Genomic DNA, 27,062 nt, shown 5'->3' on the forward strand with positions numbered 1-27,062 from the left:
CGACTTTGTTCCCTGCAAACGACCTTGCCCCGGGAATTTCCTGTGGCCCGTTTCTCATGGACAGCCTCCCCACCCCTCCTCCTCCGGGGCTGGAAGCCCAGGCGCCCACTGCCGGGGACCCGCGCGGGAGACCAGCGCCCGGCCGCTCCCCCGACAGCGCCCCGGCGGGGAGGCCGCCAGCCCGCGCTCCCCTCGCTCCCCCTCCTCAGGTCCCGCCGCCGAGAGCCCGGATGTTGGATGCAATCCCGACGCCGGGTCCTTCATTTCCATAAAAGGGCAGCGGTTCGGCGGGACCGAGATTGCCGCCGCCGCGGGCGTCCCCCGCCGGGCCCGCAAGGCTCCCACCCTCCACGCGCGCGCGCTGCCCGCTCCCCGCCCCCCCCCCGTCCCCGCCAGGCCCGGGACCCGCGCGCCGCCCCCCCTCCCCGCCCCCGGCCCGGAGCGCGGCCCCGACTGGGACTGGGCGAGCGGGGGGAAGGGTAGGGGAGGGGACGGGCCAGGCCGACCCGCTGCGGGCCGCTCGGAGGGGCGGAGGAGGAGGGAGCGGGAGCAGGCGCGCCCTGGCGGAGCCGCACTCGGACTCTGGGGGCGGGGAGAGAGGGGTGGAGCGCCGGGAGAAAGGCGAGGGGCCGTGACGACCGGACTCCATTAGCCGCTCGGGCCGGGAGGCAGCTGGTCGTGGGCTGAGGAGGGAGACGACGACGCGGACGCCCCCCGCCCCGCCGCCGCAGCCGCCGCCGCCGCCGTCGCCGCCCCGCGCCTGTTGCCCAGCCAGCTCCGGGGCGGGAGTACGAGGAGCGCGCGGTGAGGGGCCCGGGGTCCGTGAGGGGGGTGGGGGTTCCGGGGGGCCGGGATGGGGGGAGGAATGCGCCACCCCACCCCACCCCACCCCCGCCGGCGGCGGCTCCCCGGCCGGCAGGTGAAGCCCGCGGCGGTCCGCTAGGCGGGCGCCGCGCGCGGGGCGAAGCGGAGGGGCCCGGCGCGCCGGCCGGGAAGGGGCGCGGGGGCCCGGATCCCGCGCGCACCCCCGCCGGGCTGCCCCCCGCGTCCCACCCCGCGCGCGGCCGCGCCGCCTCGCCGAGTGCGGTGGGATCTGCCGGCCTCTGGGGGAGTGACGCTTGACGAGGGCCATTTCCTCCGTGCTCGCAGGAAGGAGCCATGGCTCTGGACGGGATAAGGATGCCAGATGGCTGCTACGCGGACGGGACGTGGGAACTGAGCGTCCATGTGACGGACCTGAACCGCGATGTCACCTTAAGGGTGACCGGGGAGGTGCACATCGGAGGGGTGATGTTGAAGTTGGTGGAAAAACTCGGTGAGTAGCATCGCCCGCCAGACTGAGGGACTGGAGGGAGTGGAGGGAAGGAGGGGAGTGGGGGGGTGGGGGTGGGGGGGAGGGGTAGAATTTTTTGGAAGTCCTGGTTGGCATCCGCAAATTCTCTCCGACTTTACATAGACGTGGTCAGTGTTTATGCAAATAAGCCCGTTCCGCTTAGCATCTTGCTTTCTCTTATTCACTTTGGAATTTTCAGAATGTCCCGTAATGATTTCCAAGCTCCGAAATCTAACCTTAATTGAGCAATTATCCGGGAAATCCTCACATATGTTTTTTCTTACCTTTAGCGGCATTTAAAAAACCGGGAAAAGCTGCGCAATTAACAATTGTTAAGCGAGGCGGTTACAGAGCTTGTGATTTCAACAATTACTTATTAGTGTAATGTTTGATATAGAGGATGATAGGAAATCTATTTAAGCTTCTGGAAGATGTGCGTCTTCTGGCGCCAATTGGGGGGTTCTATAACTGTTACTAGTACGTGATGGAGGGTATTAAAATGTTCCAGTCATTCTCCGTTTCGAGGGGTGGGGCAGTGTTTGACTATCTTTAGTGCATGCTTTAGGTAAGCTATTTCAGTCATTCCTGTTTGTATTAGTAACAAAGCAATGAACAAAATTTGTGTTAAAAAGCTCGTTTAAAATTTATCGTTAAACTGATATTAGGTGAACAGTATTTGGGTACCAGAACACAGTGCATTGATTTAAAACGAACTCAGTTTTAAGTAAATGGGGCATCAAACAATATGAAGGGCGAGAGAAATTTGCAGCGCACGTTTTGTGATGAATGAACCCGTAGTTATCTACAAGGATCAATAAAGTGTTTCAGTCCGTGATTTTATTCAGAGGACCGTTTACTAGAGCTTCAGTATGTCGTGCCTTTTTTTTTTTTTAAAGTGTTCTTCAGTTTGGGGGTGGGGGCGAGTAGAGAGGCAGCTGTTTATTAGAAAATAGATTTGTTACGGGGGAATTGTTGTAGTCCTACTGTATCAACTTACTGAAATAGTGACCTATGCAATTTGCAGAGAGTAAGTGGTAAGTTTACTTTGTATCCCTGTGGGGAGTTTAATTATTGAAAGGCCCGAAGAAGCTCCTTACAAGGTAGCCTCCTCCTCAAGACTGTGTTTGATTCTCTGAGACAGTCCAGGGGAGTACAACTTTGAAAATAAAGTTTGACTTTATTAAGGATCAATTTTAAAAAAAATCTGACTTGATTACATCGGTCACTTTGGAAAATATTGCTGTCTTTTTTGTCCAGCATTAGTGTGTGATTAGTTCAGAAACTGTTGTCAAATATAACTTCATATTTTATTTTCAAAGGAAGATCATATGGTTAAGGAATTTCTTTATAAGGTCATAAATGAACCATATTGATTCAATAGTCTCAATAGGAGGTCTTTTTGCTGTTAGGAGCTGTTGAAGGAGACAATTTGTAGTTCTGAAAAGCTTTATCTAATGAATAAATAATGACATCTATATTTATATCACATTGGTTAGAACTGTTTATTACAGAATCATAGGCATAAGTTGAAATACAGAAAATAAACTACTTGTAGACACAATCAATACTAATTTTAAGTCCCCATATCCTTAATCTTTCAGTGTTGGTAATTTTTAAATGTTTAATGCAATGAGAAGCTGTCTAGTGTGGCACCATGATTTGATCCTTTAATATTTTGAATTATACAGAGAAAGTACTTTTTCAGCATAATAATGACTTATTTGCTAAAGGAAGAGTCAAAACAATTTTTTGCTTTATTTTATGATGGACACTTTAAATGGCCAAATATTTCATTATTTGGAAAGTAATTGAAGGAGAAATTCAGCGAGGCAGTATTTACAACTTACAAACTATGCTAGCCAAATCAGAACTTTTATCATTCTTCAGGGTTGCTTCAGATTGGGATGAAGCCCTGAGTTGTGTCTCTGGAGGTATCAAAGGGCCAACTAGATGGTTGCTTGTCAGCAGCAACTCAAGTAGGTGGAGGTAGCTTTTAGAGTCTCCATAGTTAAGAGATGGTTAAAGTGGTTATGAGGGAAAGGATACGATGACACAGGCCCTCATGTCTCGAGATTACAGAGCCCCCTTTTGGGAAAAGTTAGTTACAATTATTTCAGAACAGAAGGTGCTGTATTTACCTGGATCTTCAAAGTTCAGTGCCTCTCTAGTAAAACCCATATTCTCATAGAATGTCAAACATTTTTTTAAGGCTGTGTTTCCCTAAAATCAGTTTTAGCAGTTATTTCCACGGGATTGATAGTTTTCTTTGATGATTCCGGCTCTCAAACATTGTATAAAAACTTGTGTGTGCCCATGTGAAATTTTTCTGGGAAGAGGTTTGTGATCTTTAATTTTCTCAGAGGTCTTTGATCAAAAAGGTGTTAGGATGGAATTCTTTGGCTCAACTCTGGAGGCTGATGGGACAGTATTCATCCGAGACTTAGAAATTTTAAACATTAACTTAAAACAATTAATCTTTCTTAGTATGTGTTAAGTTTTCTTAGTATATGTTAACAACATATTTGTATTTTAGAATTTTATAGAACCAGAGCAATAGTACAGATGAGTAGGGCGCTGGCCTTGCATGCCGCAGATCCGGGTCCCATTTCCAGCATCCCATATGTTCCCCAAAGCACCGCTGGGGTGATCCCTGGAAATAGAGCCAAGAGCAAGTCATGAGCACCCCTAAGTGTGGCCCCCTTCCCTAAAAAGAGACCCTTACAAAGAAATTTGATACTTAAGGTTACTAAGCAATGATCCTTAATTAAAAGATTTTAAAGTTCCCATTTAAATCTAGTATAAACGATATTTGTCATTCTGTAAAAATCTTTTAAAACAGTCTGTGGCATGAAGAATCCTTTAAAGGCTTTAAAGTGTTATATTCTGATTATCATTGAAACTTCTTGCTCCCGTGATTTAGTCAAAGCTGATACTAGGCAGATAGTCTCAGCATTTTTTCTTTCAGTGTTTGTACTAAATTCTGCAAATAAAAATGTTCTTACTTTCTTTAATCTCTAAAGCCTGGATCTAGAGTGTTAAATGTATTTAACATTGAGAATTTATTGTACTTTTGTAATCTAGTGTGGTATCTTTTTTTTGGTTCTAGAGAAGAGTTTAAACATCAGTAGAATTATAAAATAAGACACACATTTAAAAACTTTTTTTAAAATTAACAAAATTGGGAATTCCAATTTTGTAGAATTCCCTAATACTCTTGTGGAGATGATCAGGAAGTATTAAAACTTTCACTGAGAACTATTCAGAGGTAAGGTAACTTTGTGGATATAGAATACCAAAGAGATGTTTTATTTTACTGTTTTGCTACTGTGTTATAAAAAAAATCTCAAAAAATTTTCTGTGTGCAATTGGAAGTTTTTTTATATTGTTTGGAAAATAAGAGAAAAAATATGCACATTGGGAGACTCAGGAATAACTAAAGACAAAATATGTAGAGTTGACTTTTAAAAATGAATCGAGCACTTTCAGTGTTTACTTAAAATATGTTGTGATTAAGAACATGAGAACTGGTAGGAAGTAGGAAACATACTACCTGAGGGAATTGGGAGATCTGTCAGGAGGGATCAAGGACTGTGGTGGGGAAGGATCAAACTGGAGGAGGAGGAGGTGGTGCTGAAAGGTGGTAAAGTATTAGTATGAACCCTATTTGCAACAGTGCTATAAGCTACAATGCGAAAACTTACATGTTTTTAATTAAAACGTCTGCATTGAAGAGGCAGATTGGTAGGTGGGAGGCAAAGGGGGCAAAGGCGAAGGGTGTTGGGAATTGATGGAGGGGAAGTGGACCCCAGTGAAGGGATTGGTGTTGAAACAATGTATGCTTGAAACACAACCATGAATAACTGTAATTTCAGTTGACTAAAAAAAAAATGGCAATTAGGCAACATGATTTGGATATGAACCAAAAAAATAAATGTTAGAAATTTTTTTAAAAGTGTATTGTGATCTTGCCATTATAATGAAAGAGTACATTTATTGGTATTAGGTGGTTTGTTTTATTTTTGGTTTTGGAGCCATACCAGGTGGTGCTCAGGGTTTACTCCTGGCAAATAAAAAAAATGATTTATTTGCATTGCTCAGGGGATATATGGAGTGCCAGGAATCCAAACTGGGTTGGCCACATACAAGGCGAGTGCCTTAGCTTCTGTACTATCTCTCTGGACCACATTTATTTTTATTAGAATTGCATAGTAGAATTAAACTAGTTTGTGAAATAACATGACAAAAAAGGAAATAAAATTGTATATTTTACTTTAGTTGCATTCTACAGATGTGCAAAGTACCTGGTTTCTCCTTTTGAAGTTCCCAAAATGCCTTTAGTTGAGAAACAGATAAAGCTCTCTTACATTTGGTACTTTGTTATACAGAACTGCCTTAAATACTGGGATCAAAGCTTGGCAAGATGTAGGCATTGAGAGAGGCCTGTGTAACTGGAGTGCTGCCTTCTTAGTCCTGTAGGTCTCCAAGGGGGGCATGATTATTTAGTGGAATAGTGTCTATACTGTTGGAGCCTGAATTGGAAAGTTTAGGGTTGAATTCTTGGAAATAAAATGTCTACATGATGTGGCCTTACTTCATTCATAGTAAAATATGTTGGTTAGAAGAAACTTAAAACAATCTTTTGGAATGGGAGGAAGAGAAATAGATCAGAGGACTGCTTGAAATGCTGTTTTTCGTGCAAGAAACCAGGGTTTGAGTCTTGGTACTGTATGATATCCTGAGCACTGGGGGACATGCCCCAAAATCTTTGGAATGGGATAGAATAAACAGTGGTGAAAAAATGAATTGAATGTTAAATACATATTGTCTGATAACAGGTGTGTTTTGTATTTAGAAAACTCTGATCTCTGGGAACTGGATGTTGAATTTTGTCTGTTCCATTGCAAATTTTAAGCCAAGAAAAGTAAAAAGGACATTATATAAATTCTACTAAAAATGTCATAGTGTTTTGTAAAGTATGTGTTACCCCTAAGGTATATTTTTAGATGTATTCCTTTATTTTGTTTCTTTGGTCCACACCTGGCAGTGCTCAGGGCTTGCCCCTGGCTCCACTTTCAGGGATTACTCCTGGCAGGGCTGTGATGGTGGATAGTTGGAACCGAGATTGGCCCAAATTAGCCCACATGCAAAGCAAGCACCCTGACTGCGTAAAACTATCTCTCTAGGCCAAGATGTATTATATTTTGTATGTTGCCTTGGTTTCGTACTGGTTTTTTTGTTTTGTTTTGTTTTTAATCAGCAAATACTATTTGATTCAAACCAGAGTTAATTTGTTTGCATCTTGTTTTTTGGGCCATTCTTTTTGTGGGGCTTGGAACCATATGTTGTGCAGATGCAAGGCAAGCACCCTACACACTGTACCATCTTTCTGGCCCCTATCTTGTTGGAAATGTTTGGAAATTTTCAGGTATTGAATAAAATTTTAAGGATGTTATTTTCCTTTTTTAAAAAAAATTTATTGATTCACCGTGAGATATAGTTACAAGCTTTTATGTCTGGATTACAATCACACAATGATCAAACACCCATCCCTCCACCAGTGCACATTCCCCACTACCAATATCCCGAGTATACCCCACCTCTCCCTCCCTCCCACTGCCTCCATGGCAGACAGTATTCCCCATACTCTTTCTATTTTGGGGCATTATGGTTTGCAATGCAGATACCGAGAGGTTATCATGTTTGGTCATTTATCTACTTTGGGCACACATCTCCCATCTTGACCAAGTCCTCCAATCATCATTTTCTTAATGATCCCTTCTATATTCCACTGTCCTCTCCCCGCCCGCTCATGAGGCAGGTTTCCAACTATGGAGCAGTCTTCCTGATCCTTCTATCTACTGTCCTTGGGTGTCGGTCTCGTGTTATGTTATTTTATACTCCACAAATGAGTGCAGTCCTTCTATATCTGTCCCTCTCTTTCTGACTCATTTTACAATAGCATGATACTCTCCACGTCTATCCACTTATAAGCAAATTTCATGACTTCATCTCTCTTAACAGCTGCATAGTATTCCATTGTGTAGATGTACCAAAGTTTCTTTAACCAGTCATCTGTTCTTGGGCACTTGGGTTGTTTCCAGATTTTGATTACTGTGAACAGTGCTGCATATTTTACTTTTTAATCTTTAATTCTTTATCTTTTGAAATTTTAAACTCTAAACTCAATAATTCAAGTGAACCCTATATAATCTTTACCTAGATAAACAGTTAGCATTTTCCCATTTCTCACATCATTTTTAACCATTTGAGCAAGTCACAGGCATCATACCCTTCTATTTCGATACACCTAAAATATGTATCACTTAAGAGTAAGGGCTTTAACATACTGTTTTACAGTGATCAAATTAATGAAATTTAACATTGGTACAATATTGTTGTCTAATAATTATTTGTATTCAAATTTACCAGTTGGTCTGAAGTAATGGTCTTTGTTTTGTTCCATCTATAGTTGGTCCATATTTAGTTACCACTAAATTTGGTTAATTTCTTAGCCTAGAATATACAGAATGGCTGCCTAGCCAGGACCCACGGGATATTATGGTTTGTTAATATTATGTTAATGTATATGTAAAATTATAATGCCTGTTTCCAGATTACATACTACCCTATAGAACAATTCCTTAGTCTTTGTTTTTCAAGATTTTTTTTTTTATCTTGTTTTATTTTTTTGGTCCAACCTGACAGTTCTCAGGGCTTATTCCCAGTGGTGCTCAGGGAACTCTAGGGAGTGCTGGGATCTAATCATGGTAGGCTGCATTCAAGGCATGTGCCCTACCCTACTATATTCTCTCTGTGCCCTGTTTTTTAATTAATTAATTAATTAATTAATTTTGTCTTCTTGGGTCACACCTGGTGATGCTCAGGGATTACTTACTCCTGTCTCTGCACTCAAGAAGAACTCCTGGCAGTACTCGGGGGACCATATAGGATCCAGGAGGATTAAACCTGGATAGATAACATGCAAGGCAAATGCCGCTATACTTACTGCTCCGGCCCCTCTTTTTTTTTTTTTTTTAATTTTATTTTATCACCATGTGGAAAGCTACAAAGTTCTCAGGTTTATGTCTCAGTTATACCATATTCAAACACCATCCCTTCACCAGTGCCCATATTCCACCACCAAAATCCCCGGTATACCCCCTGCCCCCCACCCCAACTGTATAACTGATGAATTTCACTTCATTTTCTCTTCACCTTGATTACGTTCCATATTTCAACACAAAACTCACTATTGTTGTGGGAATTATACCCCCAAACAAGATAACCCTATTAAGGAAGCATTTGATAATTAGTTTTCCATTAAAAGATTGTATGTTTTCAGGTTTTAGAAAAGGTTGCGTGTCCGTGTTAGCGGCCGCGCGGCTCGGATGTGTCCCAGTCCCGAATCCCGGAGGCGTGTTAGTTGCTGCTCAGTGTCGCTAGAGCTCCATCTGGAGAAGATGTGCTGGCTGCACCTCCTCCTTCCAGCTCCCCGGTGTTGTTGGCCCCAATTCGGGTCCGGAGCATTTTCCAGGCCGCGTTGCTCACCAGAATGCCTGGCCGCTTCTCTGTTCAATGTGGCAAGATGGCCCCCTCCTTTTTTTTTTTTTTTAAATGATAGTGTTATCAATGAGAGATTTACTTCAGAATGTTTTTATAGGTTCCCCCCCCATACTTTTACTTAAAGTTTAGCTATTAGATAAGGTACTGATAACAGTTTGAGATATCTACATCGGGGTAGGATTCCCATGTTGACTCTCTTCAGAGTATAGTAGATGTTACAATAGATGGGCAGGGTAGTAAAAAAACAACTTTCTGGCCCTACACTTTATTGGTTTGTGTGATCATGAACGATTTGCCTTACTTAGCAGGCTTTAACATTTCTAAAATGGAAATGAAAGATCTGGAGAGACAGTACGGCATGTAAATTATCTTGCCTGTGGCTGACCTGAGTTCAGTCCTTAACTCTGCTTATGGTCTCTGAGTACTACAAGGAGTGATTCCTGATGAAAGAGCCTGAAGTAAGTAAGTTCTGAGCACTGTGAAGTATGGCCCAAAAATGTGTTTAAAAGAAAGAAAAAACTTTTTGATAGGTTTTGTTGAGATATAAAATAGTATGTAAACCACCTTATGCTATACGATGTTTATTTTCATCTTAGCATTTAAAATGTTTCTGAATATATTTAACTAGGAAAAAACCAAGGATTTTGTTTTGACAACATGTAATCAAGTCACTTAACTTCATTAGGTTGCATTTTTGTATCTTCAGTGGAGAAATTGTGCTCTCAGAAAGAGCCTAGTTTGAAACTGGTTTGTGTTATTACCCGCTAAAGGACAAGAAAAATAGCTGTCATTCCACCTTCCCTCACTTTCAGATACACACCTGCCTCTGTAATGTGCAAGGAGCTATTTAACTGTTGTTTCTGAGATTTCTAAAATGGAATGGACCAGTAAGTGGATGATGGTATTCCAGAGATTTGAAAAATTTATAACCATGACAGCTTCAGTAGTAAATTAATTCTCTTTTTCTTTTTTGCCTTATCTTTCTTTCCTTCTTTCTTTCTTTCTTTCTTTCTTTCTTTCTTTCTTTCTTTCTTTCTTTCTTTCTTTCTTTCTTTCTTTCTTTCTTTCTTTTCTCTCTCTCTCTTTCTCTCTTTCTTTCTTTCTTTCTTTCTTTCTTTCTTTCTTTCTTTCTTTCTTTCTTTCTTTCTTTCTTTCTTTCTTTCTTTCTTTCTTTCTTTCTCCTTCTCTTTCTTTCTTCCTTCCTTCCTCTCTTCCTTCCTTCCTCTCTTCCTTCCTCCCTTCCTTCCTTCCTCCCTTCCTTCCTTCCTTCCTTCCTTCCTTCCTTCCTTCCTTCCTTCCTTCCTTCCTTCCTTCCTTCCTTCCTTCCTTCCTTCCTTCCTTCCTTTCTTAAATTTTATTGAATCACCGTGAGATAGTTACAAGCTTTCATGTTTGGGTTACAATTCTTAATATATTTCATAAGAGCAATATTTTTATTCAATTATAATAAAGGAATGATACAACTGTATTCCTAGGCATATGAAAACATTGATCCAATAGAAACTAATAAAAGTGATTTCAGAAAAGCTACTGTGAACAATATTTTATTATTTTTTTTCTTTTTGGGTCACACCCGGTGATGCACAGGGGTTACTCCTGGCTCTGCACTCAGGAATTACTCCTGGTGGTGCTCAGGGGACCATATGGGATGCTGGGATTCGAACCCGGGTTGGCCTCGTGCAAGACAAACGCCCTACCTGCTGTACTATCAGTCCAGCCCCCTAATTGCTTTTTAACACAGATATACAGTCACAAAAAATTACCACAAGTAAAAATATTGAACTTTTCTAATACTTCAAAAAGTTTACTTGTTTTTCTTTTTAATCACCCCATGCCATAGCCACAACTTGTGAAAGTCATTGAAGCCTTTGGTTTTTGCTTTTTAATTTTCGTTACTTTTTGGGCCACACCCAGTGATGTTAAGGCGTTAGTCCTGGCTCTGCACTCTGGAATTATTCCTAGTGATGCTCGGGGGACCATATGAGATGTCAGGGATTGAACTCAGGTCTGCAGTTTGCAAGGCAAGTGCCCTTACCCACTATACTATCACTCCAGCCCCAGAGCTGCCTTTTTCATTAGTGGAACTATACTTACATGGTTTAAAGTCTTGTTTCTTTGATTTAGCATAATATATTTTATTTAAAATAATTGTTTTAGCATAATTTTTAAATCCATATGTGTTTGTGTATTGGTGGTTTTTATTGCTGAGTCTGTTATATAGAATGTGTGCCAGAATTAATGTCTGTTGAGGGCATTTGTGTTTCCAGGTTGGGGAGATTATGAATAGGTCTTCTCTAAACATTCTTGTGAATATGTATTTTCTTTTCTCGTTGATGACTACCTATGAGTAAGATTGCTGGGTGGTAGTATTCTAAGTATATGCTTAAATTTTTAGAAGCTGCCAAACATTTCCAAACTTCGGTATCATTTTGCATTCGCACACTATGAGAACTAAAACCAAAAAAAGCTGTGTGAGAGTTTCAGTTGTCTTGAGCCCTGCCCCAGCCACTGGTTTTGTCAGGCTTTTTCTTTAAATTGCTTCTCTGATAATTAGCATGCAGTGATAGCTTATGATTTTAATTCACACTTCCCTAATGAAGTTGAAATTTTCTAAAATTTTTATTTATTTATTTTTGGTTCTTGGTTTTTTGGGTTTGACTTGGGGGTCACGCCTGACTCTGCTTAGGGATTACTCCTGATGGGCTGGGGATCAAATTTGAGTGTAAGGGCCAAGGCCACTGTACTGTCTCCATCCTCCGATGTCAGGAAGTATTTGCATGTGCTTATTATGCCATTGGGGTATTTTTTGTTTTGCAGTCTCCCATCCCTCCCCTTTGTTGATGACAATGTGATGACCAGGACCTGTGCAGTGTGCCTGACAGTGGTGTTTGCAGTTTTTCAGCTGTTGATGCTTACCCCAGGGTTGCCCCTTGGGCTATGGTGCTTGTGAGATTTGTCTCCTCTTACATGACTTGAACGTTTAATTAAAGCACTCAAGTTGAGGTTGTGGTAGAACTCAGACTTCTTGGCCAGTGTGCTCACACTAAGCGTTAGTTGTGCGTGCTGGGGGGTTGTACTCCTTTTTTGTATTGCTTACACATACCTGCTGTAATGTGACTGGCAGCCACTTGTGCTGGGGACCACAGATTGCAGAGTTGCCAGGTTCAAACAGCTGTCTGCGCCACTCTTGGCATGTATATAACACTTAGGATTTGAGCACATGACCATATATTTGCTTGCAGGGCAGGCACTGAGCCATGGTGCTGTTTCTCTAGGCCCTTAAATGTCTTCTAAATAAAGTGTCTTCATAAGGTTCTGCCTGTTTCTTTTTTATGTTTTGTTGTTTTCTTAGTTGCTTTTAACTTTTCATAATTTTAGACATAAATCCAGTATGTGGCTTGTCTTTTTTTTTTGCTTTTTGCATCACACCTGGCGATGCACAGAGGTTACTCCTGGCTTTGCACTCGGGAATTACTCCTGGCGGTGCTCAAGGGACCATGTGGAATGCTGGGAATCGAACCCGGTTCGGCCTTGTGCAAGGCAAACGCCCTTCCCGCTGTGCTATTGCTCCAGCCCCGCATCTTTTTTTTTTTTAGTTGGGGAGAGTATAGAGCCACACCAGGCAGGGCAGTTCCTCAGGGGTCACTACTAACAGTGCTTGAGGGACCATATAGCTACAGAAATCAAACCAGGGTCAGCTGCAGGCAAGGCGAGTACCTTCACTTCAGTGTTGTGTCTCTGGCCTTAAGTTATATCTTTCAATGTTTTATTTTTAATGATTCTGTTTCTAAGTGAATTTCTGTTTATAGAAGAAGATAAGTTGTACGTGATCCAAATGAGAGGTTTAATTTAGATTTCTTTTCCTTTTTGTCAGTTTTCAGACTCCGTTTCCTGCTATCTTTCCATGTACTTAGGGACCAATCAGCTTTAATGAATCTTTGGAATGAACTTTGTGCAGTTTTCAAGGTTAGGAACGGAAAGCCTCCAGCTCAGAGGATGTGACATCTGGTTTTAGAATCTATAGTGAATCTTTTCTTGGATATTTAACAACACTATTTCATCTTATGCTGTAACTAAAACACAAGTATTTTAAGGGTCAATTGTAATTCCAAATCATCAGTGCAATGATTTTGATATCTTTTTTTTCTTAATGGAACACTTTAGCTTATAAATAAAACATCAAAAAAGTGCCAGAATTATTGATTGTAGATGAAAATGTCTGTTGGACATTTGCCTCCCAGCTTAATGCTCCTTAATGTGGTTACTGGTTTAGATTTAAGAATTTTATAACCTTCAGAATTAAAAATAACTGAAATAGTGCAAGAAACTGCCAAATTAATTTTAAAAGTTTCATGCAGAGTGTGAGGAGTTCTGTGGCCATGATAGACTGTTGTGGTGGAGCAGAGGCCTGTGTTTGTGGTGGGCAGCCTACTGTGTGACTGTCCTGGTTAGTCTAACTTTATGCCATGGGACCTGTGCCTGTTTCTGGCTGCTCTAAAATGGGGATAATAGCAATTGCTTTATTTTGGAATTTCAATAAAGGAGTATGTTAATATCACATGTGAAGAGCTTATAGTACCCTGTGTAATTATAGAGTAATGATGATATGGTCCAGGTTCTTTTAGTAAGATGTATTGTTCTTTTACTGCATTTTTTTCCCTTTCTGGTTTTTGGGGCTATACCCGGCTATGCTCAGGGCTTAGTCCTGGCTCTGCGCACTGAGATCACACCTGGTAGGACTCAGGGGATTGTACAGGGTTCCATGGATTGAACCCGGGTTGGCCACTTGCAAGCCAAACACCCCATTCTCTATACTATCTATCCGTAGTCAAAGAAAGTGTCTTTTATAAAGGCAAGCACTTCTTCTGTATGTAGAAATGTATTTCAATTTTGTTGTGCTATCTCTTGTTATTATTGGTAGTATAAAATATAATGATGTTTCAAAAGAAGTAGATTTTATTCTCTAGTATAAATGAATTATAAACTATGCTAAAGTGGATTGTATTAGATAATTTTATATTCTGTTTTAATCAGATACCTTCACTAAATGATGAGTTGGGGTGGGGGGGAATGGGAGTGGAAAAGTGAATTTTTTTAGTATTTAGAACTTAGTTGAAGATATCACTATGTAGATAAAACTTTGGCATGCTATTTTAACCACTCTGAATAGTTTTATTTTATTTATTTATTTTTTGAGATGGGGCTGAGTCACACCTAACAGAGCTCAGGGCCTATTCCTGACTTTGTACTCAGGAGTCACCCTAAGAGGTGCATGGGGGATCATATGTGGTGCCAGGAATTTGAACCAGTGTTGGTGGGATGTAAAGCATGGGCCTTAGCCCCTGTACTCTCAGGCCCTAAGCACTCTTGAATTTTCTTTCTCATGTAAGGAACCTTAGTTTGCTACATAGTCCTTGGAGATAATGTAAAAGCTAAGTATGGCATTATTGGCATAACCATAGTAATATGGTTGACACTGTATAAAATTTTATCTGTTATCTTTCAAATAATATGAAAACCTATAGCATAAATTTGAATTGTAGATTGAAGCATTAATATTTTTCTTTTTATTCATTACATTTCACTGTGTAATCACTGTGGAATTTGTGCCATTTTGGGGGCAGAAAAATGGGGTGCAGTTATTTCAACAATTGTATGAAACCTTACTTTTAGGTGGTAGTAACTGGTGTTACTTTAGAAACAGTGAAGTGGTTATGCAGTGGTGATGATTAGTTGATGAAAAAACCATATTTCTTTGCACAGTCTCACAGATTTTATGCCAGTTTTTTTCCCTCCAAAATGGGGTGACCATTATGTGACATTTTGGGTATGGGACTTCCAAGTGATGCTCAGGAAGCCTAAAGACCTGTGATGCTAGGTATCACTCTAGCCACCCTAGGGGTGCTTCTGTACCTCCAGAGCTATACTAGATGATGCTCAGAAGGCTAAGTGGGGGCAGGGAGCATACATGGCTCAGTTCATACCTAATATATACTGTCTCTTTGCCTCTTAAAAAAATAATGTGCTGGTATTACTTAAAAAAATTATTACTGGCTGGAGCAGTAAGTAGTACAGTGGGTAGGCCACTTTCCTTGCACATAGCTGACCTGGGTTCAATACCTGGCATCCCATATGGTTCCCCAAGCACCACCAGGAGTAATTCCTGATTGCAGAGCCAGGAGTAACCCGTGAGCACTGCCAGGTGGGGTCCAAATATTAAAAAAATATATTACTAAATACCATTATATTTAATAATAGTTACTAAACTATTGTCACTGTCACTGTCATCCCGTTGTTCATCGATTTGCTCGAGCAGGCACCAGTAACGTCTCCATTGTGAGACTTTGTTACTGTTTTTGGCATATCGAATACACCATGGGTAGCTTGCCAGGCTCTGCCCTGTGGACAGTATACTCTGAGCAGCTTGCCCGGCTCTCCAACAGGGAAGGAGGAATCGAACCTGGGTCGGCTGCATGCAAGGCAAATGCCCTACCCACTGTGCTGTCAGTCCAGTCCTACTAAACTATTACTATAAATAAATCATTTATTACTAATCTTTGGTGCAAGAGTAGAATACACAGAATACTTGTGGATGTATGTAAAATCAGGTAGTCTTAAGTTGATGCACAGCATCTCTTTGTGAGAGTTTAGGGAAAATTTTTCTGGTTAAAAAATGGTTAACACCAGTTAACATTGATTTGTGCTTTTAGTGGGTAAGTAACATTATACTTAAGAAAAGTTACTTCAGTGTTGCAAAATTAGACTAAAAAATGTCATTTTTGTGTTTGAAGAATCTGCATGACCATCATTGGTTTTATCTGATACACCATCCTCAGCACCACTCGGTGTTTACTTTGTCGTTTTCTAAGTGTGTCATCTTCATAATAGTGGATTGGAAATTCCTATTTTTTTGAAACTTTTATTGACTGTTCTGTGTTGTTCAGGATCCGAAGTCTTACATCTCTCATGTGCATAATGGTGCCAAGGATGGGCACTTAATGTTTCCAGCAAGTGTCAGTTGATGATTTTCTACATGAGTAGGAACAATTCAAGTGGTCTTTAAAGGCTTGTTTTTATAAAAATCCAGTGGCTGCAGGATAGATGTTAGGCCCCCAGGAATAACTACCTGCTCTGCCTGATTTTTCTGGGGAAATTGCTTCATTTCCTTCATGATGTGATCTTGGAAACTTTCTAAAATGAGAAGATAGTGAATGAAATGTCTATCTTTGGCAAATGAACAGTACAGTTTCACTAGAGGGGGAAGATGGGAGTCTTTGGGCATACTCATGGCCTTTGTGAAGACATTTGGCTGAGTGCAGTGGTAGTTAATACTGCAGCACTCTAAACAAACATGCAAGTCATCTTTCAGAAATAGATTGACATTGTGGGTGAGCTGAGAATTCTAGGTTTATGGCTTACAATATGGGAGAGGATATGCACGTTCATGTGCCTGTGGAAAGTATCTTTGTTTGTTTGTTTGTTTGATTTTGGATCATACCTGGTGGTGCTTAGGCTTACTCCTGACTTTGTGATCAAGGATCACTCCTGATAGGGTTTGGGGGACATATGAGGTCTGGCATCAAACCTGGTTGACTGTGTGAAAGGCAAACGCACCCCACCCACTGTACTCTCCAGTCCCTGCTATTTCCTTTTTTTGTTTGTTTGTTTTGGGACCACATCATCTGGCAGTGCTGGGGCTAGAACCATGTTGTGTGCAAGGCAAAAGCCTTCCCCCTGTACTATTTTTCAGGCTTCTGTTTATCCTTTTAAGCAGAATGAAACCGTTCAATGGTGACACAATAACAGCTCATAAATCAGGTGAGTTTGTTTTGTTTTGTTTTGTTTTCTGAAGAAACAGGGTACAATGATGATTCTATTCTGGCCACCAGCAGTTTTGTGGTGAAATCTGGTAGTCAGTTTTGTTGTACTAGTCCTTTCCTCATCTACCTAATATTAAAATGAGAGCCTAAAGAATGATATGACGGCATGAAGAAATGAACTAGAACTCATTCTTTACTTGCACTCAATCTTTGGAGCAAGACAGTCTTATCTTAAGTAAGAACTATAGGGACTGGAAAAATAGTACAGCAGATAGGGCACTTGCCTTGCACACAGCCCACCAGGTTCAATCCCTAGCATCCTATATGGTCCAATGAGCACTGCCAAGAGTGATTTCTGAGTGCAGAGTCAGGAGTAACCCTCGAGCTTTGCCAGGTGTGGCCCCCAAACCAATAAGTAAATGAACAACTAAGAGCTATGTTATGAAACAGTAGTAGAAATATGTTGATATTTGAAATATTTCTGGATGTTTAGAAGAATTTCACCAAGTCTATAATGAAGGATTTCTGATGGAAATTAAGCTGAGAGCTAAGGGTGGATTAGGAAGTAGCCAGAAGAGTAGTAGAGTTGGTTAGCATGGGATGGATAAAAAGATTGGGAGAAGGTGAGAAGTTCCTACCTGAGAGAAGCAACATGAGAGGGTGGTCCTTGGAGGAACTCAGAGAAGTCTAATGATGGAGGAGCAGTTTTGAGAACTAGTGACTTGATAGGCTTAAGGAATTAAGCAGATGCTTCAAGTGCTTTTTGTAAACCAAATGAAAAGGTTTAATTTTTTCCTAGAATTATGAGATGCCATTTTTTTAAACAGGGAGAGACATAGTTCTACAAATTTGAAGTTCATCTGATATATATATATATATATATATATATATATTTGTTAATAACATAAGATAAAGGCAATAATGAGGCTTTGGATCCCAAGATATTTTTAGTACTCTGCACTCCGGTTCCATATCAGAATTTATTAGTACTTTTAAAAATAATTTTAAATGTCAAAGTCGGTAAAAATAATGCTGTGTCATTCTTTTTGTATGCTAGAAAATTACTTTTTATCTAAGTAGCTACTTCCCTAGCTACTGCCTTGATCACATTTAAAAGAAAAAAAATCACTGTTTCTGTAAGGCAAATACTAAGTGATAAGTTCAGCCCTGGTTTTATTCTCTTAGAATTTGTCAGATGTTAACATTAGATCACTCTGAGTCTAGCGTTCTAGGAACTAAGCCAAGTTGAACCAAATTAGTAGTAAAGTTTGAGTATAAAAGCACCCTCCCTGTGCAAATGAATAATTGCATACCTTCTCTTTGTGTATATTCTGTAATTGCACTCCTAGCTTATGTGATCTGATAAAGCTTTCAGCTGATTGGACTTAATATCCTTTTGTATTAGTAAATTGAAATAGACTTCTTATATTGAGTTTGTATCTCCAAAAGGGGCTTTTTAAAATTTAGTTGATTATACTTGGTTTTGACATTTTAATGAGTGAATGTTTCAGTGATGTATGGGGGAAAAAATACCCATTTGTCATGATTCAGTGCTAGAATGAGGTGCTGTTTGGACTTTGCTGTACTGGGGACCATTCAGGACTTCTAGGACTATACCTTGCTGCTCAGGAGGCAATATTGTGCCAGGGATTGAACCTAGGTTGATCTAACCCTTGTACTATCTCCCAATTTGTCTCTGTTTACCAGTTCTATTTCCAAATGTTTTAGATAATTAGTGGGTCTATCTGCTTTAGACATATGAACCTACTTATAATCTAAAATCAAGTAGGATACTTAATTTGAAATATGTCAGCAGTTTGGACATGATGTAATGTGTTGAAGCAGCTTATAGTTTCTAGCAGATTAGAAACATTTTATTTGTGGAGGGTGCCACACACGACAGTGCTCAGGGCTTGCTCCTGGCTCTGCTCTCAGGATCACTCCTGGACTGCACAACTAACTGTATAGGGTGCTGGGGATTCAACCCAGGCTGGCCTCAAGCAAGACAAGCTCCCTACCAATTGTACTATTGCCTGTCCTGAAGTATTTTTTTTTCTTTTTGGGTAACACCTAGCAATGCCCAGGGGTTACTCCTGGCTCTACACTCAGGAATTACTCCTGGCAGTGCTTGGGTGACCGTATGGCATGCTGGGAATCGAACCCGGATTGGATGCGTGCAAAGCAAACACCCTACCCACTGTGCTATGGCTCCAGCCCCAGGTCCTGAAGTATTTTTTTTTCTAATGTTGGATTTCTTTATTTTCTCCATGGTAAGGTCAATTTTCTGAAAGTTACCAAGGTTAAGAAGTTTAATTCAAGCAGGACAACTTAAAGAAATTCACAAAAATATGGAACGCATCATGAATTTGCGTGTCATGCTTGCGCAGGGGCCATGCTAATCTTCTCTATCATTTCGATTTTAGTATATGTGATGCCGAAGTGAGCCGAAGTATTTTTTAGGGTGACAAACAACTTGAAATCATCAGTGTTGTATGTAGTTTCAGTACTCGTGTTTCATCTCTCACTGTTTAGTTAATTAACACTTGTCATTCAAAAGCTTGGTCACATTTTAGTTGCCACCATACTTTAGCTATGAATAATTCTATAAAGTACTAATTTAGCTTCTAGCTCTTTATTCTGCTGTTCAGTGTGTAAATGACAAGGGAAGCTTATGATCAGTTATCAGTCATCACTTTTAAAAAATTACATTTGTGATTGGACTCTGGCTATATGTATTACTGGTCATGCATAGGTAGTATGTAAAGTGTGTAGCTGTGTTGTCTCATCTCCCACTAAAAATTTGTGATGAGACAGTTTTCATATGTGGATAATTGAGAGAGGGGATTAGCCAACAATGATAAATATGCAGAAATAGAAAGTGATAATGCTACCAGAGAGATTTGTATTAAATGTAAATGGAATTATAGAAATAATTGGAATATAGGTGCTGCTACTATTTTAAGAGACAAGGTATGCAGCCAAAGGAATGCCATGAAGATAGATTTGCTGACATAAAAAATATGTGGAGAATGATGTGATACAAGGATGAAACTGCCCCAGAGGAATCAATGTGAGCAGAAAACTGCATTTTAAGGGAGCACTCGGACTTTATGACTTTAAAGGATGAAGGTTAAAATGTTGCAAATTTATTCAAACTAGAAGAGAGTGGGACAGTATACTGAGAAGTAGGCAAACACTAAACTACTATTGATGTTTTTTTTTAATGTTTCTATTTTGAATTTCAGTGCACAAAAGAGTTTCACTTTTTAAAAAAAATTTTATTGAATCACTGTGAGATAGTTACAAGCTTTCATGTTTGGGTTACAATCACACAATGATCAAGCACCCATCCCTCCACCAGTGCACATTCCCCCCCACCAATATCCCTGTTATACCCCCCCTTTCCTACCCTCCCCTTGCCTCCATGGCAGACAATATATCCCAAACTCTCTCTGTACTTTTGGGCATTATAGCTTGCAACACATTTACCCAATACCCATCTGATAAGGGATTAATAGCCAGTTTCACTGTTTCTTTAAAAAGATTTTTTTCCTGTGTACTTAAAGCTGGCTGTAAGAGTTTTAAATGTCTGACACAAACTTTCATTGTAGAATAACTAATTTTCCACATTATTAAGTTATTTTTGCATGTTGCCTGCACATTACAGATACTTTTGGGTCATTGTATCACTGTCATCCCGTTGTTCGTGGATTTCCTTGAGTGGGCAGCAGTAATGTCTCCATTGTGTGACTTGTTGTTACTGTTTTGACATATCAAATATACCACAGGTAGTTTGTCAGGCTCTGCTGTGCGGCAAAAATATTCTCGGTATCAATTTAATTCTGTTTGTCTGACCCTCAGCTCTGCCTTTAAAATGCAAGACAAAAAAGATCAAAGACCTCAAAGAGAGATAGTACAGCAGTAGGCCAACCCAGGTTCAATCTCTGGCACCCCAAAAGGTCCCTGAGCAATCCCAGAACCAGAAATAATCTGAGTACCACAAAGTGTGTCTCCCCTCACTCCTCCAAAAAAGCATGGAAATCAAGATCAGAGACCCTTACTATAGTGGAGGAAGTTGCATAAAATACAGTGAAGTATGATATATGTAGGGCTGGAGCCATAGCACAGCGGGTAGGGTGTTTGCCTTGCACGTGGCCGACTGAGGTTTGATTCCTCCGCCCCTCTTGGAGAGCCCAGCAAGCTACCGAGAGTATCTCGCCCGCACGGCAGAGCCTGGCAAGCTACCCCTGGCATATTTGATATGTCAAAAACAGTAACAATAAGTCTCACGATGGAGATGTTACTGGTGCCCACTTGAGCAAATCGATGAGCAATGGGATGACAGTGATACAGTGATGATATATAAGGTATACCTAACTGCTTTGACAAAAGGGTCAGTGAAGACTTGGAAACAGTCATATTTTAGCAGATTTTGTTCTTTTTAAACTCATTTGACTAGGAATATGATGCACTGGTAAAGAGTGTGCCTAATGTGTGAGAGAGACGTGGGTTTGATCCCTGGCATCACAAAAAAATGAAATATCAAAAACAAACAAACAAACAAACAAACTCCAAAAAAAAAAAAAAACCCTGGTGTTAATAGTATGTGTAGGCCAGGGCATGGGTGTTGTGTGTGTGTGTGTGTGTGTGTAGGCCAGATCATGAGCAAAATGGAACACAGATGATTATAAAAAATATTTATATAACTTAAGAGGTTGTAAACCAGTTCAGTGAAGGATAGATTGGGAAAGTTTTTAATTTTAAGTGGAGCAGTAAAATGATTGAGCTTTCATTTTAAAAGTTAGTTTTGTAAAAAATGAAATCATGTTCCTAAGGAAAGAGATTTTGAAAAATTTAGGGGAGAAATAGTAAAATAGGACTTAGAAGGATCAATCCAGTATAAAAGACTCAAGTATTAGATTAATATAATTACTGAATAGTATGATCTTGATATAGTCTTCCTTTGTTGGATGGGGTAGGTGATAGAATAGGGGACTTGTACTGTTACAAAATATTTGCATGGTTATTGTCAGTGTTTTCTTGTTTCCATTTTATTAACAAGGAAATGTTAACCGAACTAGACTTGGGACTTACTAAAAGCAATCTCTATTGTTTATAATTATGAAAAATTAGGAGTGTTTTTTCTGGTCCACTAATAATCATATATACTTAAGTGTCCTAGATGATAATGACAAATAGAATGCACTGCTGAAAATTCTGTGGCGGTCTGTCACTGTAGATTGAATCCATAAGAGGATTTTAGAAAAAGATTAATTCTGGGGATTGGGAATGTAGTTCAGTGGTAGAGAACATGCGCTGCAAGTAATAGGCTTTAGATGTCATCCCTGGTACACTCTCATTTTCCCCTGCCACTCTCATGCCCTGACTCCCATTTAAAAAAAAAAAATCATTTAAAAAAACTCTGGGCCCTCTTTGTTTTGGCCTTGGAACCACACCCAGCTGTGCTGGCTCTGTGCTCAGGGATTACTCCTAATAGGGTGGAGGACCATGTTAAGTGCCTTATGCCCTGTACTGTTTCTCCACATTCTCCTCTACACAGTTTTTTATTAATTTATTTTGTTCTTTTTGGGCCACACCTGGCAGTACTCAGGGCTTACTCCTGGCTCTGAGCTCAGGGACCATTCCTGGCAGGCTCGGGGAACCATATGGGATACTGGGGATCTAACCTGGGTCAGCCGCGGGAAATGCAAAGCCCCTATCTGCTGTGCTATTGCTCCAGCCCCTTTTTCTCAACAGTCTTGAACAAGGAAGAGAGAAAGGACTAGGAAGGGTTTGTGATTATTTTAACATTGATAAAATAGTACTTGGAGAGATGTATCCAACTTAAAAGGTTGATAACATGTTCTGTGATAATAAAAAAATCTAGTAAAAAAAAAGTACTTTTTTTAGATAGTTTTTTTTTTCACCAAGCAGTTTTTTCTTTGTGATAGTTGTTTTCTTTGGTAGTGGTAGATTCAGTTTACTTTGGCATATCAATACATGATTCATTTAGTTAAAGAGCAGTAAAACCATAGCATTTTGAATTTATTGTTCACAATATCCATTGTTGCTGAACAGGGGAGAAAAGGAGTTGCACTTGTGGCTTGGATGGAGATTGAACCCACGACTTTGGCGTTATTAGCACCACGCTCTAACCAACTGAGCTAACTGGCCACTCCAGGTTTGATTACTCCATCCCTCTAGGAGAGCCCAGCAAGCTACCGAGAGTATCCCGCCGCATGGCAGAGCCTGGCAAGCTACCTGTGGTGTATTCGATATGCCAAAAACAGTAACAAGTCTCACAATGGAGACGTTACTGGTGCCCGCTGGAGAAAAATCGATGAACAAGGGCATGACAGTGCTACAGTGCTACAGTATCCATTGTTAAAGTAGCTGAAAACATACATGATTAGAATATTACTTCACATTTGATGTTTGAAGAGTAAGCTAATGCGAGTCTGTATATTGCTTCTAGGCAGGGCATCCTAAGGCTAGATCCTCCCTCACCTGAGTTAGGATTTCTATAGTCCAGTTCTTAATTTTTTAGGCTCTATCATGAATAGCCTCTTAATGATGAACTAATGAATCTGTGGGAAGCATGGGGTCCATTTTTCAAAAATAGACATTTCACAGAGACATAGAATAGTTTGAGTGACTGTCTCACCCGTGTTCTAGATGGTGCAAAGACCACAGCTGTTGCCAGGACAAGGTTTCAGTGTTCCTTGGGAGGTAGTGTTTGCTTACTTTGGGCAGAGCTGTGTCTGCCTAAATCAGTTTGTGAGCACACTCCCCCCCTCACCCCCGTGTTTATATTTCTGCTTATAAGGCATTAGGTAAGAAAACAACTAAGGAGCTGTAGTGATAGCACAGTGGGTAAGGAATTTGCCTTGAACGCGGCCAACCCGGGTTCGATTCCCAGCATCCCATATGGTCCCAGGAGCACCACCAGGAATAATTCCTGAGTGCATGAGCAGGAATAACCCCTGTGCATTGCCAAAAAGCAAAAAAAAAAAAAAAAGAAAAAGAAAAAGAAAAAAAAGAAAAGAAAAGAAAAAAGAAGAAGAAAAAAAGAAAACAACTGAAATTTCCAAGTTTATAATAGTATTTTTTTTTAGGGGGGGCATTGGGGGCCTGGGGGAGGTTTGGCCCATGCCCAATTATGCTCCTGATTCTGAATCAGACTGGGGTCAGCTGCAGCGAGGCAAGTGCTCTACCCACTGAATCTCTCTCCAGCCTCATTCATTCTAACAATATCTTTATTTTATTTTATTTTATTGAAGCACTGTGATTTACAAAGTTTTCCTAGTTGGATTTTAGGCAGAATATTCCAGATTTGATCCTGCCACCAGTATCAACTTCCCATCACCAGTGTTCCCAGGTTCCCTCTCCTCTCTTCCCACACTCAGTCTGCCATTTTAACCAGCACCTTTTTAAGTTTGGTTGTTAAAATTTTGGGTCTCATGATTTCAGTGTTATTGACTATGTGTTAGAATACTTAAGATCTACTATTCCTTAACATCGCCGATGTACACTGAATGCCATATCCCCTGTTTCTTCTCATCAGTCTCTCCACCCCATTTTATTTCTTTTCTTCTCCCTATACTCTGGGACGGAGGTGATCTAGGCATCTCCTTTTAAACTATTGCATCTTCTCATCCATTTATTCTAAATGCTACATATAAGTGATGCCATCCTGTGTTTATCCTTATTTCTAGCTTATTTTCATTTACATTTTCCTCCAGTTCCATCCATTTTGCAGCAAATTGTCTGATTCCTTATAGTTACATAATATTCCATTGTGTATTACCACATCTTCGTGATCCACTACCTGTTGTTGTTTGTGAACACAGTTTTAATACTCAGTCTTAGCTATCAGATTCCTGTGAGAACTAGAGTCTGAACACAACTAGGCCACTGGAATGTGGAAGTCTCCAGTAATTCACTTACCCCACCCTGGCGGGCCTGAGACTATGTCTCTTTTCTTGTTTACATGAGTCTGGTGGCATCCCTGTGAGACTGAAGCAGTAAATGCACAAACTGAGGAAGTCAGGATGATGGAAAGTTTCTTTCAGATCACACCAGAATTTTATAAAATTTACTATACTACCCATTTGTCTTCCAAGATTGCTTAAAATCTACCCCCGAGGAGACCTTCAAATCTGAGGTAGAGAAGGGAATGAAACAATATCTTGTGAATATCTCACTTCTCCTTGGTCTTTCTGGCAAGGAGCTGTAAGTGTTTCTACTTCATTTCATCTAAATAAATTTCCTTATATATACCCAGTCTTATCTTCTTGATCACAAGTACTTCCTTTAAGGAATGTACAGATAGGGGCTGGGGAGATAGCTGGAAGGGAGTGTATGCTTTGTGTGCAGGCCCAGAATCTGCTTCCAGGCACTGCACACTCATTCCACCACTGGGTGTGCCCCTAGAGACCCCCAAAGTACTGCTGGGGAGCTTCCTCCTTCCTGAGAAATGTAGAGAAATGTAGAAGATAATCTAAGAAACTTTCTATAAAGTACAAATTTTAACACTACTTCAAACTTATTTTATATTGGTTAGTGAAGAGTTACATAAAGATGCCATTTCTAAAACTCTACTGATCTGTATCCATGCCCTAGTTTGGGTAGGGGAGGGGGGCTGTAGATAGCTCAGTGGCCAAAAGTAGTTGCCTTGCAAGGTTGAGGGCCATGAGCCCATGAGTTCATGTCCTGGTACGACTCTTTGTGTTTGGATACAATCCATCCTTGTAGCTGTGCTGTTTGGGATCTGTAGTCCTACAAACGTGTGTGATCTACACAATTGTTTACCAGAATACTCTAATCAGGTATGTGACCACCAGCAAACACTGCAGCCGAGTGTGAGAGCACCAGAGCCAAGAGCCAAGAGCAGTCTTTGGTTATTGCAGTGACAGTAATAGGAAAGGAAGTAAGTTCCCAAAAAACCCCTAATAAACAAAACTCAAACCCCAAAACAAAACAAAAAAACCGCAAAGAAAAGAAATCCTAGCTTGTATTTATATTAACTTTATTATCGTTAACTGAGTTATATGACCTCTGTTCTTTGGTTTTTCTGATCTCTAAAACTGGAATTATAAAAGTATTTATCACTTAACATTTTTATAACCATTAATGCGAAGGTTAAGCACTAATGGTGCATATTAAATGTTAATAAACAAATTTTAGTATGCCTATTCAGTTCTCAAACTAGCTTTTTTCTTCAGCTTCCAATTGTAATCAGTATTCTGATTCTAATTTAGATCTGACCCCTCATTACCCTCTTCTGCTTCTTTGTTATGTCTGATCTTGCCGAGAGCATTATGGTGCATTTCTTCCTGCCAGGCTCTGCATTTCTCTGGTTCATTCTCCATTATCCCTTCATTTCACCTCTATAAAAATAAGTCTGAGAGCCTCTATTGTCAATAGTATAGTTACTAGGAGCACATTTTACAACTCCTACATAAGACCCAGGCAGAGTGTCACTCTTTTTCAGAACCTAGTGAATCTTTCACATTTAAAATAATATTCTATGATGTGATTTGTTCTCTTTTTAGCTCATTTTACTTGTCCATGCCCATTGCTTGGTCTCCTGAGTGCTTCTCGGATGGATATCCTTAAATTAATAATTTCAGAGTCCCATGGGCTAGTTTGGCATCTGAAATATGATAAATGTTGAATTTATTAATTCATTTGTTGATTATATAACCAAAGAAAGTTCTGTTTATCCATTTTGCTTCCTCTTTCCCTTTTTTATGGTTTTAATGAAAAGGCAAAAGATAAGAATAAATGAGGGGGATATTCAGCATCTTCATATCTGAAATTAAAAGGAATTTGTGGGAAGAAAAACCCAGAAGGGTGACTAAGGAGTTCCTGAGAGCAAAAGGCTAAGTGATTGAGTAGTGAAATTAATATCTAATGTCCTTTATATTTCTGTAAATATTAGGGATGACATTAATGATAATCTAAAAAATTCTTTAAGCATTAGTTTTATTTGTAGACATGGCCTTTATACCTTATTGACAATAACATCTCATTAGAAACATTAGAAGCGTTGTTTTTTCATTTCAGAAATTGAAGGGAAGGCAGAAACCTTGTCAGTAGCTTAGTAAAATAAAGAAATCATGGTTTGAGACAGCACAGTATAGCTGGGAGGAAGGGGGCAGGTCGATTCCTGCAGGATGTAGAAAGACAACAAGGAGCCTGTGGTACATGTGTTAGCAGCAGGCCCGAGTCACAGGCACAGCTCTGCCCCTCCAGCCTGCACTCACAGGCGCCACTGTTTGCTGCTTTCCTTACATTTCAAATTGAAATGTTATTCATCTCTTCTCAAAACACTTTGCTATATC

At 40.3% G+C, this 27,062-nt stretch overlaps 1 protein-coding gene and 1 non-coding gene across 5 annotated transcripts in view; one reads left to right on the forward strand and one right to left on the reverse strand.

Annotated features, from left to right (window-relative positions):
- The first annotated feature begins 547 nt into the window (after positions 1-547).
- Positions 548-27,062, forward strand: part of FERMT2 (FERM domain containing kindlin 2) — an 89,866-nt gene continuing 63,351 nt past the window's right edge. Inside the window, exons 1-2 of one of the 4 annotated variants that reach the window (XM_055130802.1) lie at positions 548-804; positions 1,150-1,315. In XM_055130802.1, the coding sequence (XP_054986777.1) occupies positions 1,159-1,315 (157 nt within the window). In that variant the 5' untranslated portion in view covers positions 548-804; positions 1,150-1,158. The remainder of the gene's footprint in view (positions 805-1,149; positions 1,316-27,062) is intronic. The other 3 variants (XM_055130804.1, XM_055130800.1, XM_055130801.1) reach the window with 3 other exon arrangements.
- LOC129403857 (U6 spliceosomal RNA) lies at positions 19,059-19,161 on the reverse strand. The gene has a single exon (XR_008629516.1). It is a non-coding gene; the product is annotated as a U6 spliceosomal RNA (small nuclear RNA).

Source organism: Sorex araneus, chromosome 3 (assembly GCF_027595985.1).
Source record: "Sorex araneus isolate mSorAra2 chromosome 3, mSorAra2.pri, whole genome shotgun sequence".
Lineage (NCBI taxonomy): Eukaryota > Metazoa > Chordata > Mammalia > Eulipotyphla > Soricidae > Sorex > Sorex araneus.